The sequence below is a fragment of the Vombatus ursinus genome, unplaced genomic scaffold (genome assembly GCF_900497805.2).
Source record: "Vombatus ursinus unplaced genomic scaffold, bare-nosed wombat genome assembly UNPS02014813.1, whole genome shotgun sequence".
Classification (NCBI taxonomy): Eukaryota; Metazoa; Chordata; class Mammalia; order Diprotodontia; family Vombatidae; genus Vombatus; species Vombatus ursinus.
The window spans coordinates 19,929,835-19,946,028 of record NW_020954591.1 but is presented as its reverse complement, the minus strand read 5'-3'; the positions used below and the strand labels follow the sequence as shown (position 1 = coordinate 19,946,028).

At 36.6% G+C, this 16,194-nt stretch overlaps 1 protein-coding gene across 3 annotated transcripts in view; it reads right to left on the bottom strand.

Annotated features, from left to right (window-relative positions):
- Nucleotides 1–1,425: 1,425 nt before the first annotated feature.
- Nucleotides 1,426–16,194, bottom strand: part of ZDHHC20 (zinc finger DHHC-type containing 20) — a 90,000-nt gene continuing 75,231 nt past the window's right edge. Inside the window, exons 10-13 of one of the 3 annotated variants that reach the window (XM_027877691.1) lie at nucleotides 14,169–14,255; nucleotides 7,375–7,466; nucleotides 5,803–5,869; nucleotides 1,426–4,813 (exon numbers count right to left, since the gene is read on the bottom strand). In XM_027877691.1, coding sequence (XP_027733492.1) covers nucleotides 5,832–5,869; nucleotides 7,375–7,466; nucleotides 14,169–14,255 — 217 coding nt within the window. In that variant the 3' untranslated portion in view covers nucleotides 1,426–4,813; nucleotides 5,803–5,831. Of the gene's footprint in view, nucleotides 4,814–4,921; nucleotides 4,957–5,802; nucleotides 5,870–7,374; nucleotides 7,467–14,168; nucleotides 14,256–15,719; nucleotides 16,024–16,194 lie in introns of those variants that run through there. The other 2 variants (XM_027877692.1, XM_027877693.1) reach the window with 2 other exon arrangements.

Genomic DNA, 16,194 nt, shown 5'->3' with positions numbered 1-16,194 from the left:
TTGAGGCTCTGAGGGATGGTGCTGTTCACTGTCACATATCCAGTTGTAGTGCCAGGACCTGAATCCAGGTTTTCTGATTCAAAGTCCAGTGTTTTTTTTTGCCATACAATACTAAACAAAACATGGCAGTCCAGCTTTAAGGGATGATCAGGGAAATGAGGTCTTATAATTTTTCTTTATTCATTTAGCCTTTGGGGGAGGGAGGAGAGAAGACAACTATTGTTGAAACTTTGCATTCTCTTCCCTCTAGAGTTAAAAGTCTACATATTACAGTTATCCCTTCCACATCGTGCCTTTCCCCATTGTGGTTTTGATATATCATGGGTCGGCATAAGAAATTAAATGGGATTATTTTGGGAATTTTGCAGAAGCTGCAGATGACATGTGAAGGCCAGCAAACGACACAGAAAAGGTTTAGAAATTCAGAAATGCGTAAAATATATGTATAGCATTGTATAATACCAACATTTTATCTTTTAATACCATAACAATTCAGGTTGCTTTTCTGGTACAAAGGGAGGACCAAAAAATTTTACGCACATTTGAGGGGTGGCTGGGTCCCTAACCACTACTGTAGAATATATAGTAGTGATGAGCAGAACTGTTTAAAAGTTCCTTGTCCATAGTCAGATGCATATTATTATTGAAAAATGTCTGTGGCCAAAATATGAGCATAGTTCCTTTAGCATAGGTATAGCCAAATTCCCTGTGAGTTTGGTTCACAAAATCTTGGGCCCATCTTCTAGATTTCTGAACATTTTACCATAGTCAAGCGATTGATACATAGGATAAATGAATAAGGGAACACTTTTCTAAGATGAGTGGACTCTGCATGGGTAGGGATAATGTGTGATGAACTGGGGTGTCTAAACTGCAGATAACCAAATTACTTTCTCATAATAATTAGGAGTTTGCAGTCATCACTCTCCTCCCTTTACATCAGTTATTTTAAGTGTCTCCCAATAAACTGCAAGTATTAAGCCTACAGAGTTGTATCTATCTTTGTACCTCCAAATCTATATCATAGTACTTTGCACTTAATAAACTTAATGTTTGCTAAAATGAATTAACCTTATTTTCAAGTTGATCAAAGCTAGTGAGTATGCATAATTTAAAATAAATTAATATTTAATTTACATTATTTGCTGAAAGGCCTAAACAAGCAGAATACAAGCTCTGGCAAATAAACGCTGGTAAGGTTTTGAGTGTGGGCTCTCTGGTGGACTGTATGCCTGTCATCTCATTAAGAGAGGTTCATCACAGGTTGGTCTCTTGCTGATAAATTTTTTCAGCCATAGAAATCTTCATACAACAGAAACATAATTACATGATTGTGATATGCATTGATGGAGGGAATCATCCATACTAATAAAACCATGGATCATTGAAGTATTTGGTAAATGTGACTTTTGGACAAAGACAATGTTAAAGTACTTAATTTCTGGATTTTAATAAAGTCATCAAACATAATTTTTTGAAGGAAAAAAAGAAACAAAAATGTTTTATATTCATGTTAATATCTAAATAGTTCAAGAAGTTTAATGCAAGTTTATTCAACATTAAGTAATGGTCCAATGATACATTTGTGAAAAACTATACATATGACTTATGATACAAGTAAAAATATGAATAAACCCAAAACAAATGTATTTAAAATCTGTTTATATAAAAGCATTTCTTAAAAAAACATTTCAAAATATTACAAGTGGCCATGTTTTCCTTTAAGTAGGAACAGTCTCATCTGCAATCATATACAAATATAATAAACTTGACATATTTCATGGTTCTGTATGACCCATAGACTTAAATACAGTTCTTTGCTTCTTTATGTAACACAATATAATAATGTAAGATGAAGTCATTAGAAAAATATGGACTTTTAAAAACTTATTTAGAATTCAGGTTGAAAAATACATAATCTAGATACTATGGAACACAGATTTCATTTTTACATATTTTTAAAAATCATAATGCAGTATTGGGTATGGTCCTTATTCTGGCTAAAATGCAAAAATGTCATGAATTTAATACCACCTTAAGAGTGAAATGATGTTATATGCTCTGCAAGTATTTTGGTGTACAGAATGTGATTCTGTGACCTAGGCAAAAATGCAAACAGTAGAAATCTGAAGGACACTGTCAATTCTTAGGTCCTAGCAATTTAGAAATCCTAACACTAAGCCCTTAACACATCTGCTTTAGAGATTAGTGTGTAGAAATCCCAAATATTTGATGGTCTAATAAGTGATACTGCAAAGATGGTCAAAATCAGCTACCTTGTGGAAACAAAATTCAAGTAACCATTGCATATTAGATATAAAATGACAATGATCATTTATGTTACTATGATCACTACATATGTAAAAATACATTAAAAGCAGACCCCTACATAAAGATGATCCTGGACTTTTGTAAACAAGTTCACCTGCTCTTTGGTTTCATGTAGTGATACTGATAGGATCCTGTATATGCTGAATGTCTAGCTAAATTTAAGATAGAAAATCTTTTCTAATTTGTTAACTGAAAAGAGTAACTACTTGGAATTCAATTTTATTTTCTCCAATTACCCTAATTTTTTAAAGTATTCAAAGGAAAAAAAGTAGTACTTTTGATTTGTAAACAGATAGTCTTTTAAAAAAATTGTCTTCTTGAAATTGATTAATAGTATTAGTTAATGCCAGAATAAATACAGATGTAGCAGCCTTCCCTAAACCAGTCTACTCACTGCCCCTGATTTTTTCAGTACTGGATCATTAGGAAACAGGCACATATTCAGTCAAATATTATTCCAGAATGGTGCTAATGTTACTGATATACACTAAGATCAGATCATACATGCTGATAGGTCAAATTCAAACTACACAGGCTTACAATAAGGGATGGGGTTGGAGCTTCATGTGCTAGTTTTTCAAAGAATTAACTGAAGTAAAAGGATTTGAAAGAGATACCAAGCACCATAAAAGTACCTGTACAAGTATGATGATGAAAAAACATGCAGATCAAAGATGTCTTCCTAAATATGAAAGGCCAAACAATGGACAGAAGCACCAGTAGAATATTTCTGATTACAATCACATCATTTGAACATTTATCTATAGATATCTAAAGTGAATGCTGTCAGATTAAACTAGTTGGTACATTTGACTGGTAATGAAGTTCCTTTCACATCTTATTTAAGATTGATCCAAATTTGAATAAAGCCTAATAAGACTAAAGAATAAAACAGGGCATAAATTAATACTCTAGAGTTTACCAACTGGATTTTTAAAGCTTATTTATTCCTTTTGTTCTCAAGGAAGTAGATAATTTTGAAAGCCGATGTTGGTTGAATAATTCAAAAATTAGGTAAGTCATCTATAAAGTATGACCAGAATGTTCAATATTAATCAGCGCTAAAATGTGGAATTAAATAATAATGCTTGAACTGGCTAAGTCATTTTGGAAGCATTTAGCAAGCAACATATGTAAGCTCTTTTTTAGAGAGAGAGGTGGTGTGTGAGATAACTTTCCAACACCTATGTTTAGATAAATTAAAAGGCTTAATCTTTTAAAAACTCATTGCCAGAAACAATTACAATTACAAACAAACAATTCTGCTATTGAAAAATAGCAGAAATTATTCCTATGCTATTTCCAATGAACAAATACATGTTACATATTAATGAAGATGAATCCACAACCTGTGTGTTATTAGATTTTAAAAGAAACCTCCCCCCAAAAAGTTTTTATCCAACCAACATTCAAAGCCATATTTCATTTCTTAGGAAGTAGGGAATATTGTGTTGAAGATGGACTAAACAATTTAGAGTCTATATTTCCTGAGGTTAGCCAGTTTCCACTTTCATTAGTGGAACAGAATAATTTCCTAATTTAAATGAAATTTAAATGACACTAAAACACACTTTCAATGTATTACATTCTAAAAAAATGTAGGGAAAATGTCACTGCCCTGCCTTGCCCTGCCCAAGTTTACTTATGCCTTGGTCCTCTATCTACAAAGTATTCCCCATATTACTCAAAGGACGTAAGAATCTTCATGCAGCAAATGTACTTCAGTTTCCCTGCTTGTACAAAATCCCCTGAATATCTCCAGAGAGCAGAATGAGGCTAAAATATCCCTTTAGCTCCACGCTGCCAGGTTTCCATTAAACCCTAGTCACATGCTACTCTGCATGGCATATGACTAGGACCTATGAATGTTGGCTTATTTAATGATTGTAGTCAGGTACTTCACAACCACCAATAAAAAAGGCCTTTATTAAAAATGATAACAGTATAAAACTATTTAAAAACTTGCAAACTCTCAGTATAAAACGCAAGAATTCTCTGTAATCATATTTCTTATTCAGTACAAATTTTCAAGAGGAATGCTATTCTTACTAATGAATTTCAGCCATGTATAGAACTGCCTGTATCTACTTCCTATATCAGAATTCCATTTGCCTGTTTTTCTGGAGTATCAATTTTTACATATGCTAAGATAACTGTGATGTTATTCATGCTTTAAAAAAATTATACACTAAGTTAAACATCTGGTGTGATAAAACATACTATTGCATTTTATGAAGTAATTATTTTTTAAAAAATCAAGTCACTTTCGAGCAGGATAAGTCAGTGTTGCATAAACACACATTTAGGGTTCTTAAGGCATCTGTCTTATTTCCTGCTCAGCAGTAATGTTTATGAGCATCAAATTATCTGTACAGAGACTTCATTTTCATACATCTTATATAATATTTGATTTGTTTCATTCCACTGATCACTTCTTCCAAATAAAATAAAAAAGAATTCAAGGAGAATATGTTGCACAAACCTATTAAAAAACACAAATGATTAGTACTTGATTAAAAACTTGATTTTATATTTTATTAAAATACATAAGTAATCGGGTTCTGAAGATGGGCCTGAAGCTAGGTCTTCTGACTTCTCATCTGCTGCTCCATCCACTATACCACACTGCCTCACAGGAAGCACAAATCACGTATGTTAGATAAACAATCACCTTATTCTTAAAAATAGGGACTCCTAATTATTAGCCATATATATATATATATATAAAGAGAGCGAGGAAGAGAGAAGAGAAAAGGGGTGGGGGGAGAGAGACAGAGATAGAGAGACAAAGAGAGTGACACAGAGAGAGAAAGAAATAGAGACAGAGAAAAAAGATTCTACCACCTCTCTCAGGACTCAATTTAGTGCTTAAACAAATTTCACTGTCAAGAAATTAATACTTATGTCAGACAAATGTTTTTGGCTGTAGTTTAAACTAATTTCCTCAAATTCTTTCTTCTGAGAACATGAGGGACAGCTGGTCAGCACCCTTTATATATACCTGAAAAGAGTAAGCAGCTCAACAACCTTTTATCTTTTCCACATTAAATATCACCACCCCTTATCGATCTCACGGCTCATAATTACTTTAGTAATTCTTTGGCTTATGTTTCTTCTCTAATTATGACTAAGATGAAAAAGGGCAAAAATTACTTGTTAAATAGTTAATGAATTGGTTTTTTTAAACAAATAAAGAGCTTAGTTCTTTCTATACAAAACTAAATTGTTCTTCTCAGTTTTATTAACCAATCAGTTAACAAATCTTGAGGACTAAGCTACTAGGAACAATGAAGAGGTGAAACTTGTCAAATGCTCAGGCTAGTCTACTGATCACATAGAGAACTATACTGGTACTGCTAATATAAACAAACTTTTTTCACAATTATTTAAAAATCAACCATTTTTGCAATTACAAAATGTGCATATAAATTCATTTCTGTAATAAAGAAATTGCCTTTATGTTAATCTTACCTTATTCTCATTCAAAGGATAATAGACCATCAACTTTCTATTGAAACTGTAACATGGTTCTTTATCCCTAAAAGTAGATTGCCATACAAAAAAAGTTACTCCATTTTGAAACTAGAAGGCAGACTAAGTGTCAATACAATGATGCCATTTATATGCCACTCAGAGGTCTAGCATCCTCAGCTGTCCAAAAGCCAATAAACTCATAAATAAGCAATAGTCGAAGAAATGAAATCATATTTTTGCTAACAGTTGTGAAAATGCAAGTTATATTTCAGGATATTGCAATCTTCGACGATTCAAGTCCATAAGATGGTGATGTTTCCCCGTAAATTTAAAACAAATGATGTAGTGGGCAGGATGAAGCTGACAAAGAAGGCAAGCTTATATGAGGGTTTAAGTAAGTAAATTTTAAGACACAACCTGAGGCTAGTATATACTTAACCAGAACCATTACATGTTATTCCCCTCCCAGCCTGGTTCCGGACTTATACTAGACCCATGCTGGACCCTCCTAAAAACTCTGCTCAGCATCCGGGATCTCCTCGACCTGGAACTCCTTAGTATGCATACAATCCATTCACCCTGTTTATCCCTCGGGTTGCACTTCCCTCTCCCATTGGTGAATTCCTTTTAGAGCTTCCATTTTGTGGAGGATCCTAGGCTAGTCAGCCTTCATTTCCCTCTTGGTCCTATTCTTGACTGTTCTCTAGATTTCAAAATCATGCGCCCTCTATTGCTGGCTCACCCTGCAACTTTCCTCAGAGTCTAGGGCCTTTTTGACCTGAAATAGTCTACCACCCCAGAAGCCTGATCACCTCAGTATATCCCTCTGCAAGTGCCATTTCCTTTTTCCCACAGTGAGTTCCTCCAGGTGTCTCCATTGTGGAGAAGCTGAGGCTGGACTACCTTCATTCACCAATCCCCATCCTCCACACAAAAATTTAAATAAAGAAAAGAATAATTTGAAAAACAGCTTTGGTTTTTTTAGTTTTTCTTTCTCCTCCTTCTTCTCTCCCTATTTGCCCAGGCTAGAAATGCAGCTGCCAGAGCCCTTTTGATTGGCACAGAAGCTTTAACCTACTCATTTTTTCCCAGCAGGAGCTGTTCACCTCAGCCTGGTGGCCTTTAGCTCCTAGGGGCTCATCACATACATGCCAGACTTTGTGCAGAAAGCTTTAGTCCTATATAGTTCAGAACTCCCAAACTCAAGGAATCTACTGGTCTCAGCCTCCCCAGTAGCAGGGACTATAGATGTGTGCCACCACACCAGCTCAGTCTTTTCAATAATAATTCCATTAATTTTATGATAAGAGCTCATCATACAATAAATATTTGTGCCCATTTAGAAATTACTATATTTTACCTATATCACACCAAATTACTGTTATACCTAATCTGAGGGAAAACACACACACACACACATCTATATATATACATATACATCTATATATACATCTATATATAATACATAATATAATAGTAAAATCAGAAGAGTTAGTTTTAAGCTTAAACCTGCACTAAGACTTTGGGACACTTATGTTTTCAGAACAGAATATAATAAATATGTATTACCTGATCTGACATCTTGATCTGATCCAGTGGCCAACAAGAAATTTTTTGATTCACTAAGTGGCCCAACAGGAAAGTTTTGAGTTGATCCAGAACTGAAAAGAACAACAAATAATGTATTTAATTATTTAAGATTAATCAACAGTACTTCATAAATTTGGTAGCAATTTAAAATATCAGCCTAGAACTGGTAACACCTGATACTACCATCATCGTGTCCTTTCCCCTCTTGTATTACTCCCCTTATCCAACTCTGGGATAATGAAGTAGCCAATAAACATTTATTAAGCACCAACTATGTACCAGAGACTGGGCTAAGTGCTGGAGTTACAAAAAGAAGCAAAAGACAGTCCCTGCCCTCAAAGAGCTTACAATCTAATGGGTAGACACTTGATGGAAGTAGGGGATGGGGGTGAGTCACTAAAACAGACTGCAAATGTAGACTTTCCAACTAGCCTACCTTTTGGTTTTGATTCATGAATTCATTATGTAACATAGCAAGGAGGGGCAACCTCATCATGTGAGATCAGGCTGAAAGATGGTGGCAGAACGCACCTGTTATGAGATGAGGAGGGGCAAAAAAAGGAGCTCTTAGTGAAAAGTTTCAGTTGTTTCTCTAAAACATGAGGCAAGGTTCAGAGTTGAGAGGATAGGAGTTCTGAAGAAGGATGAAAAGGCTTGGAAAAGCTGCTATGGTGAGTGGAATAGTGATTCAGTTCGGGAAGTGTAAAGGACTGCCTTGCATCAGTGAAGACCCAGCTGAAGTCATGTAACACAAATCTGTAGTAGATCTGGTCAGCACCATGATTTTTCTATGGCTTCTTTTGATCTCTTGGACAACAGCCATAACCACTCAAAAGAATTCAGTCTAACCACGTAAACATGAAAACCAAATGGCTGAAGGATGCCTTCCCCTCGGATTGTCCAGATTACGGTTTGCAGTTAGATGGACTTGTAGAGCTTGTTTGTATGAATGCAGATGCTTTGGATATATGGTGTAAACAGATAATGAACTGGGCCTAGAATTAAACGGGGGGAAGAGAGCTTCTTGTGTTGCCTCTGGGAAAGTGCAAAGCTTTTTTAAAGACCCCCCACTCCCCCAAGAGGCTCATCTTTTTAATACCAATATTCTACCAGCACTGTTAACATGGATGTAAATCATGGAATACTACATTCTCCGAAGAATTAAAAATGATTATCACTAAAAGGTTAATGGGTGTCAGCAGACTGAATATATAACAAGTAAGAAATTACAAAATAAAAATCAAGGAAGAGATGATAAATGTATAATTAAAAAAGAAAGTGGGTTTTAATGTGGGCTTAGAGGGCAACAACTGATGGACAGCTCATATGCTCCAGTGTCATCTTCAAAATGTAATGAGAAAGTGAGCAAGGTCTTCTGCATGATGGGTGCAACCACTGGGTCTGTCTTCTGAGAGAACATGGACTCGTGTCGTATAAGGACCTCTTCATTTCTCATCACACTGTAATCTGGACTTCTCCATCATGTCCCAGAAGCTCTTCATCTTGAAGATCACTTAAGCCCTAGAACTCATACCTCAGAACTACGCCTCATCCCCCCGTGGCCCCTCCCTCTGATTGGATAGCTTCTCCTAGAATCTCCAGTTAAGGAGGACAATTTCTTTATTTCTCACCAGGCTATATACCCTGGATTCTTTTATCATGCCCCCAGGCCAGGTATCCTACCCATTCTTTCTTCAGCTCCTTTTAATATATTGCCTTCCCCATTAGAATGTAAGCTCCTTAAGGGCAGGGACTTTCTTTTTGCTTGTATTTTGTATCCTAGGTGTTTAGCTCAGTGCCAAGCACATAGCAAGCACTAAATAAATGATTGCTGACTGACCAACTGACAGGTCAGGCAGGTAGGGGTAGGTCCTGTCTGTATTATTAGAGGGAACAACTACATGGATGAGATCCCAGATTAATGAGTATTTGAGTAGTAGAACACCTGAAATGGCAAGAAATAGATGAAGATACTTTTTCGCAGTTTTGAAAATCTACTTAGCAGAGGAGAGTACTCTGGTTATTGTCTCTCTTCTAACACCTAGCAAGTTTGAACTGCCGTGAAAAAACAAGAGCTAATACCTTCTAAACTCTTTTAAGTGTGATTAATTGAAAAAGCTTGTGAAGGCTATGTCCAAGCAGAGAAGAGAAGAGTCCCCTGCTAATGGGTGGCAAGAGTCAAAGCAGGCAAGCAGTGAGCAGAGAAGCAATTTCCTGTGGTGCAGATGTTCCTGGATGGACCAGTAACACTGAAGCCTGAATTAGAGTCGTGAATTACCCTAAATACGAGTTTTCTTCTCTCATGTGCTTCCAGGACAGATTCTTATAAGGGATGCCAACTCTTCATCATACTTATCAAGCACATTGGTGGAAGAGTATGACGGGAGTTTATAGGAACACTGTGATATATATTATTTATACATTTGCTTTAACATATTAGTCGTTCACTCTCCAGCACATAGTAATCATGATTCAGCTAACTTCTCCCTCCACTTCTGTGCCCCCCTTCTTTCTTTGCCCGTATGGCCCCATTGTACTATTGGTGCAATCCTCCTGGAAACTTCATTTTGAGGAGAAGCCTAGACCAATTATCCTTTACTGTCATGACTTTGCCACCATGTCCCTACACAGGTACTTTCCTCCACCCTCTCCTCTCCATGGTCTCCCTTTTCAGTTTCGTTTTATGTATAGTCTTCCCTAGTTAGAAAGTAACCTCCTAGAGAGTAGAGATAGTCTTTCTTTTGCTAAATTTGTATCCCCAGTGCTTAGCACAATATTTGGTACATATCAAGTACTTAAAATGCCTGCTGACTTGATATATTAGTATCTACAATATTAGTATTTCTTTTACATTATTAAGTAAATGGTTATATTTATCGTTGTCATTATTGTGAACGGATGACTGAAATATCAGACACTATGTGGATACATTTCCTTGTAAGTGGCTGTGGTTGTGTAGTTAAAAAAAAAACACATTGGAAAGGGGCCTCAAAGTAGGGGAAATGAATTTCCCCTCAATAGAGAGTTTGAATGTAACTGTGTGGTGGTGGCCTAACTCTGAAAATTCAGAACTACAACTGTGAGAGGAAGTTAGAGTGAATAAGCCAAACCCAGAGAGAAGTAGGTAGAGTGTCTCATGTGCCTAGGTGAAATATGTGAGAACCCTATACACTGTGGTTAGCAACTAGACCCTACTTGTAGCATAAATAAGGTGTTAACGTTGTGGGGGCTATTGATGTTGTGTGCCCTGTGAGTCACTAGTGGTGAGATGGAAGACCCTATCATATAAGGTCATCCATTATCTGAATTACATTTAAATAAAATTTTGCCCATGGTTTAAAGGAACAGAGGCTCCAACATAGAGTGGAAAGAATACTGGACCTGGGAGTTAGAAAACTTGGATCTGAGTTTTAGCTCTAGCACCTACTGGCTGGATGAGCTTGGGCAAGTTACTTAATGAGGTGGTGCAGGAGAAACAGGTGCTGGATACTGAGTCGGACAATTCAGGTTCAAATCTTGGCACTGGCGTTAACTTTCAGTGATTTCAAAGGCTGCATCATTTCAATGTAAGTTGAGGTAGGTTCTACCACGCACGAAAATCTTTGACCACGGCCTTGGTAACAGACCCAAGTCTGTGATCCTAGACCCAGTCTAGTTGAGTACAATGAAGGCTCCTCCCCAGAAAGTTGGCAACTCAGTGATGACCTTTTTGGCCACATCAAAACGTAGGACAACAGGCTCATACATTTAGAGCTTGTAGGGCCTGAGAGTCATGCAATCCTGCCCTCCCACTGCACAGATGAGGAACTGAGGACCAGAGAAATTAGATGACTTGTCTAAGGCCACAAGGGTAATAAGTGGTAAAGCCAGAATTTGAACTCGGGTCTTCTGACTGCAAATCCAGGAGTCTTTCCCACTGTGCCACACTGAAGCACAACGTGAACCAAGAAAAAAATCCAAACTGATCCTCAGTCCTTCATGGCCCCCTTTGCTTACAGTGATGTAGCTGAGTGATGGAAAAAGCTGCTAAAATCATACTGGTTAGACTGGTTCCATAAATTTTAATCTAATGGTTAGACCTCAGAACGTGAGATCTGTGAGCAGGGACTCATGAGTATATACTGCTGGAAAAGCTAAATCAAATCAACCTTGACATTCTTGTTCTCAGAGAATCCAGAGGAAGGAAGCTGTGGCTAAATGGAACGGTGGGCCACAAATTCTCCTAGGAGAGGCAGAGAGAGCAGTTGGTTATACTATATATCCAGAGGATGTACACAAAATGATATCCTAAGGGACAGCTGGCCATCTCATATTATAGTACTGACGTTAAGTACAACTTGCAAAAAAAAAGACTGTCCAGAAAGTAATTACATTTTATGCACCAATACCTTTTGCTTAAGATAAAGAGGCAAAGAAATTCTATGAATGACTTCATAAGACCCTCCAAATTCTAACAACAAATACTCACCCTTGGCGACTTCAAAGACAAGGTGAGAAAAGCTGAGGACCATAAGTATGGTTCATGAAAAATGAATGAGTGAGGCCAAATACTTAATAGACTACACAGATGCCTCATGTGTTTGTATAATGGGCAGTCTTTGAGAAAAGAACTGGCAGGGGCCAGGCACAAATAAAACAGCAAAAAAAATGAAATAGATATTTTAACAGACATGAAACAATGAGTTATTGATATGGGAGTTATTCTTTGATTAGCTGTCTGTGAAAATTCTGACTACCAACTTACAAGGCAAATATCAAAATTGGTAAAAAGCAAGAAGAAAGATTAATAATAAAAAGGAGAGGGGCAGCTAGGTGGCGCAGTGGATAGAGCACCAGCCCTGAAGTCAGGAGTACCTGAGTTCAAATCCAGCCTCAGACCAAACACTTGACACTTACTAGCTGTGTGACCCTGGGCAAGTCACTTAACCCCAACTACCTTAAAAAAAAAATAATAATAGTAATAATAAAAAGGAGATAAGGCACACAATCGAAGCAACTCAATCCTCAACTACTTAAGCAAGTAATCAGCTCTGAGAAATGGGAAATGGACATCAGAAACATTGCTGACAGGGATTATAATAATTTTATACAGAATCTTAATGGCCGCAAAGGGTCTACTACAAGGAACCACAGAGTTCTTTAGGCCGCAAACATTTGCCCTATTTGTGAAGCAAAGACAGGTGGTGGACCAAGTCAACACTATAGAATAGAAACTCATTTTGAAAAACCTTTAGAAAAAAAAGAAAAAAGGATGATGGGCAATTATGAGCTATATTGCCTTATGAAGCAGGAGAAGGTAAAGACCAGCTTAAAGAAAGCTTGCACAGAGACCCAACTAAGTAAAGTCATCCCAGGGCATTTAAGCATGAAAATGGGAGGACAAAAAAAAGAAGAAAAATGCAAAATAGATGTATAGATGATTATCAGTCAAACATTTATTAAACCCTTAATATGTGTGAGGAAATGTGCTAAGTACTGGGGAAGCAAATAAAAAAAACAGTTGTCATCTTCAAGCCACTTATATTCTAAAAGTATCTAGTCTAACAAACTGTATTTACCATCAAGATGAGTAGGATCACCACACTTGGACCCTAAGGTCACAGTGCCAGATGTGTTTACATGGAGGTAGAAATGGCTCCAAAGAGAACAAAGATGGGAAAAACAGTTGTAGTGGACCAAGTGTGTATGGAGTATACCCCTGCTGAAAAGACACAATTGTGAGGGTGCCAGATGACTGATAAAAAAAAGTACCTGAAAGAGAAGATACTAAAAGCTTGGAAAAACTTGGACATTATTAATACTATAAAAAGATAACTATGAAAATATCCACAACTACTGACCTACATGCAAGCTCCAATATATAACTAACTAATAAGGAACTTCCCAGAATAGCAAGCAAAGACATCATCAAAGAAAGGTCTGACAGAAAGAGAAGATGGGTTGATCATGGACCCAGGAGGATGGGGTGACAGGTGGACAGCCAGAGTACTCCACTGGTACCTTCACAATGTCAGCAGAAAGTAAGGAAAGACTCTAACTTATTGGGTGGGTCCGTGCCAACTTACAGGAAGAAATAGACAAGAGTTGCAGAGAATAGCAGACTTGGGCGAATCTTCCATCACTAGAGGGCATTCCAAATCAATAAGGTCCACTGGAGTATTATTATTTGGACTGGACTTGTGATTTCATTGATATATGGAATACCCTGTGAGGAAATGCCTTCTACAAGAACGGCTGGCACTTGCTCTATAGCTTATAATCTTAGGGAGTTGACTGGGATAATAAGACATGACGTGACCTACCTCAGGATGTGTCAAGAGTCAGAGGTCTGACTCAACTCAGGCCTTCTGGATTCCTTTATCCACTATACCATGCCGTCTCCCTTGATTTATTAGGTTTGGTTAAACTTTGTATTTTTATGGAGAATGCTGAAACCATTGTGGGTGGTTTGTTTAACAGACATAAGATCTGAGTTTAATAAAATGCTATATATGTCTACATAAATAAAAGATTAACTAGTACAATCATGAATACCTGAAAGAGTTCTTGAGCCATTCTTGACCATCTGTGCAAGGCTGTACACTCTGTACATAAATGGTGAAACACAGTTAACAGGAAAATTTAAGTCAACTAGAACTCTTTCCTCAACTATGCCAATCAGCTGACTTTTCACATATGTATATTGCTACCATCTTAATTTAGAGAACTGGATGTACTACAGGTGGAACACAACCCATTATTTACGTGTACAAAAAGACAGAAGGCTCACTCACCTCCTGGTGTGTTCATGGGGGTTTGTGCCAGTAATTTGTTCTGTTTCCATCATGAGGCGAGTTGGGAAATTAACACCATCACCTAAACTGCATGATTAAAAATATTAGTAATTACTTTAAATTTTACTAGACAGGTTAAGTTAAAGTGATCAGGTTTGTTGCTTGCTTTTAAGATAAATGATAAAAGAAGGGCAACATATACAACCAAAAGTCATTCCTCAATAGATAAGTGATCAAAGGACATGAACAAATAGTTTTCAAAAGAATTGCAAACTATTAACAATCGTATGAAAGAATGCTCCAAATCACTAGCAAGGAGAGAAATGAAAATTGAAACTACTCTGAGGTCTTATCTCACATTTTGCAAACTGGTAAAGATGACAAAAGATGAGAATAGTCAGTGTTGGGCTGATAGGAAGATATGCACACATTGTTAGTGAAGCGCAACTGCTGGTGATTCACAAATCAGTACAACAATTTTAGAAAGCAATTTGGAATGATGTAAATAAAGTAACTATATTGCCTATACCCTTTGACTCAAGAGATTCAATAACTAGGCCTATATCCCAAGGAGGTGAGTCCCTATTACACCAAAATAATTAAAGCAGACTTTTTTGTTACAGGAAAGAACTGAAAACAAAACAAAATGCCCATCAGTTGGGGGATGGTTAAACAAATTGTGGTATATGAATGTAATAGAATATTACTGTGCTGTAAGACTTGACAAATACTATGAATAAAGAGAAGCAAGAAAAGACTACATGAAGTGATGCAGTATAAAGAAAACAGGGCCAAGAAAACAATATATACAATGAACTACAAAAAAAAAATTAAAAAATGAATGTTACATAATTAAAGAGAAGCATGGCTCCAAAGAACAGATATGTAAAGACCTATCATCCCATCCCTTTACTTAGTAAGAGGTCTATGAGCGTGGCATGCTGTACATGTTTTTGGACTTTCTTAATTTAGTGGTCATTTCTTTCCTTTCTTTTTTCTGTCTTTAAAAAATATTATTTGGTACATGGGAAGTCTCTCTGGGAGGGGGAGTGGAAGGAATATAGATGAAAATCATAGTAATATAAAAAAAGACATTAATTTTAATTAATTAATCTTATTTTTAAAAGGTGCAGTGGCTTCTTTCAAGGCAGAAAGTCTGAATCTTGCCTAAGACACTGTGTGACACATGGCAAGTTTAAAATGAGAGTAATAAAAGCAATGACATCACAGGATTGTTGTGTGGACCAAATCAAAATAATATGTGGTTTTAATTTCTCTTATTATGAATGATTTTGGCCATTTTTTCATATAGTTCATTTTTTTTAATGATTGTTGATCATTTGCGTTTCTTTGAAAAACTGCTCATACATGTTGATCACCATGTACTGTTGAATAATAGCATTTGGTTTTATGGTGGCAATTTCCTGTTTCTTATATCAGACTTTTATTAAAGAAATATTACGTTTGAAAATTAAGATGAACTGAAAGACAATGGTCTGAGCATGATCAATTTATTAGTTAATCTAGCAGTAACCAATAAATTGTGTTCACGGCCTCTCTCAATGACCAAAGACCATGAGGTAGGGCTTATTAGTCTTCATACAGTTTTGAGAAGTACAAGAGAGCAAAGAACAGAGTTAAGTAGGTGGAGAACACAATGTAATTGGTTATATAGACTGGCAGCATCATGGGTAAGGACAACATGACTGGTTACATCAAGAAAAGCGGGTTAATATCCACATTAGGCTAGTAACCATCCCTCTCCGTCATGAAGGAATGCTTGATTGATTTGAAGGATACTGAAGGATGCTGTAAGTAGACCAGGGATAGCAGACTCCCAGGCTCCTAGGAGAATCTGTTAGAGAGATAAAACCATCCTTAATTGTACAAAGGCAAGGATGGACAATATACCTTGTGGAAATATACCAGACCAGTCTGTAGGCCTTTAAAGATAAGGTATGGTAGATGTTTTTTTTTTTAAATTATGCCTTTAAATTAGCTCAGAGGAAAAGCTAAATTCCTGAGC